This window comes from Seriola lalandi, unplaced genomic scaffold (assembly GCF_002814215.2).
Source record: "Seriola lalandi dorsalis isolate HSWRI2012SDOR001 ecotype SW California unplaced genomic scaffold, Sedor1 jcf7180002054906, whole genome shotgun sequence".
In the NCBI taxonomy this organism is placed as follows: domain Eukaryota; kingdom Metazoa; phylum Chordata; class Actinopteri; order Carangiformes; family Carangidae; genus Seriola; species Seriola lalandi.
Window position 1 is genome coordinate 574425 of NW_019525458.1, and position 2349 is coordinate 576773.

Genomic DNA, 2349 nt, shown 5'->3' on the forward strand with positions numbered 1-2349 from the left:
CACACACACACACACACACACACACACACACACACACACACACACACACACACAGTGATACCACTCCCCTCCATAGGGACCTCCACCTGTGAGCTCCAGCCTCAGTCGTATCAGTGCACACCCCCCCCCCCCCCCCCCCCCGTGCTGAAGCAGTCATATGCATCGTTGTGCAAAGAGATGTTAGGAATACTTCTTCCACTTTTGGAGCCTCCACTTTGGGGTCCTGCGGCATTACATCTCACACAGCATCTGTCATAGCATGACAGAGGATGGACAATTGGCAAGCTGTGTGTGTGTGTGTGTGTGTGTGTGTGTGTGTGTGTGTGTGTGTGTGTGTGTGTGTGTGTGTGTGTGTTTGGGGTGGAGGAGTAGTGCCAGACACCCCCTCCTACTGGTTCCTCTCCTGAAGCTCCACCCGCAGCAGTGATGGTGAGGAAGGCAGTAATGTCTCCGGGCATGTGCAGACACATCTGGGGCAAAAGCCGAGCTCCTGCTCAACACTGCCTCCCCCTGTCTGTCTGTCTGTCTATCTGTCTGTCCTCGTCTGTCGGCCTCTGCACCTCCCGGCGTTTGTTGTCTTAATTTTTTACACTGCTGTTATTATCCCTTATGTAACACAGTGCAGGCTCCTGCAGCAGCGCACAGACACGAGCGCTGGCCGGGGCCGATAGCGGCGTGAAGGGAATGAATCATAGCGTGGTGTCTGTCTGCAGCACAGCTTACCTCAGATGACTCTCCAGCATGTCTGTCTCTCTCTCTCTCTGTCTGTCTGTCTCTCTCTCTCTCTCTCTCTCTCTCTCTCTCTCTCTCTCTCTCTCTCTCTCTCTCTCTCTCTCTCTACGCACTGGCTGACCTCACTTCACATCACTCGAGACCTCAATCCTCTCCACTCCACCGCCGTTCCCACCCACAATCCTCTGCAACGTCCCCCCACCTGGTTTCTATTTAGTTATTTAGCTAATGGGCTGCTTTAACACGGCGTGTGAGTGCATCGTGAGTCGTGGCGTTACAGGCTTTTGTCGCACTCATCCATCTGTGCTGCGCCGCAGTGATCGTTCTAGAGGACGCACAGGTGGAAGAAACAGTTTACTCGACCCTCTCACTCTCCATCCATCTCAATTGCTCCCTGTCAGTAGATTTAATAGCGTCTGTAGAAGGAAGTCAAACTGATGCAGTACATCGTCTTACGTGTCACTAGGTCGAGAGAATGAGTGTTTGAGCGGAGTTGGTTGATTCATATTGGTGATTTTTTTTTTTGTGTTTAGATTTGTTGATACTTTGAGTTTCATAAAGTGTTTGTTTGTTTGTTGTTTTCTAATTGAACTGCTCCTCGTAGGCGTCATCGTTTTGTCCGTCTCATTCTCGCGGACACGATATCTCAGCGACGCCTCGATGGAACTTCTTCAAATTTGGCACAAATCTCCACTTGGACTCGAGGATGAACCGGATTAGAGTTCGGTGGCTAGAGGTCAAAGGTCAAGGTCATGGTGACCTCACGAAACATGACTCGGACCTCGTGAACGCGAGAACTCTTCAGGCCAACCTTAGTCCGAGTGGCGGAGGCGTAAAACCACGAGACAGTAATTCTAGTTTGTGCCCCCCCCCCCCCCCCCCCCCCCAGCTGATACCGTGTAGATGGTGTGTTTGTCTCTCTCTCAGAGTCTGTAGACTTTATTGCTTAAACGTATCCAGCTGCAGACTTACAGTCTAACTTCAGACTGTTTGCGTTCCTCTGTTTTATGAGTTTGTGAGTTTTATTCTCACGCTTGAAACATTTTTATCCCTCATCATTGCAACATGCTGCTCTGACTAATTTACCACATTGAAACTCGACCCTGCTGGTCACAGTGCTCAGGTACCTGAACTGGGAAACAGTGAAAGAAGATGAAAGTGATTTGATGAAAGTGAAGCTGTTTCTGAGAGCGTGTTGTAAAATTAATCTAGAATGAAAAAGTTTCTACAAAACAGATGAAATGGATAAAACTGTTGTTGAACAGATTTTTATTGTTGTTGTTGTTGTTGTTGTTGTTGTTGTTGTTGCAGGTCAGAAGACATGCCTCCACCTCCACGGCGTGTTCCCTTACATCTACGTGCCGTACGACGGCCATGGGCAGCAGCCGGAGCGCTACCTGCGCCAGGTGGCCTTCAGCATCGACAGGGCCCTCAACGTTGCCATGGGAAACCCCGCCTCCAGCACCCAGCACATATTCAAAGTGGTGCTGGTCTCCGGCATGTAAGCGCCTCGTCATCGTCACATTAACGGAGCCGATTCGCCCCAAAAATAGCGTGAAACACGATTACAAATCTTATTTAAGATTCATAGAATAACAATTGGGGGGGGGGGGGGGG

At 50.0% G+C, this 2349-nt stretch overlaps 1 protein-coding gene across 4 annotated transcripts in view; it reads left to right on the plus strand.

Moving 5' to 3' along the window:
- The window catches only part of rev3l (REV3 like, DNA directed polymerase zeta catalytic subunit), a 52727-nt gene that overhangs the window by 19573 nt on the left and 30805 nt on the right, over positions 1–2349 (plus strand). For all 4 annotated transcript variants that reach the window (XM_023430511.2, XM_023430512.2, XM_023430513.2 and 1 more), the window contains exon 2: positions 2044–2233. In XM_023430511.2, coding sequence (XP_023286279.1) covers positions 2044–2233 — 190 coding nt within the window. The remainder of the gene's footprint in view (positions 1–2043; positions 2234–2349) is intronic.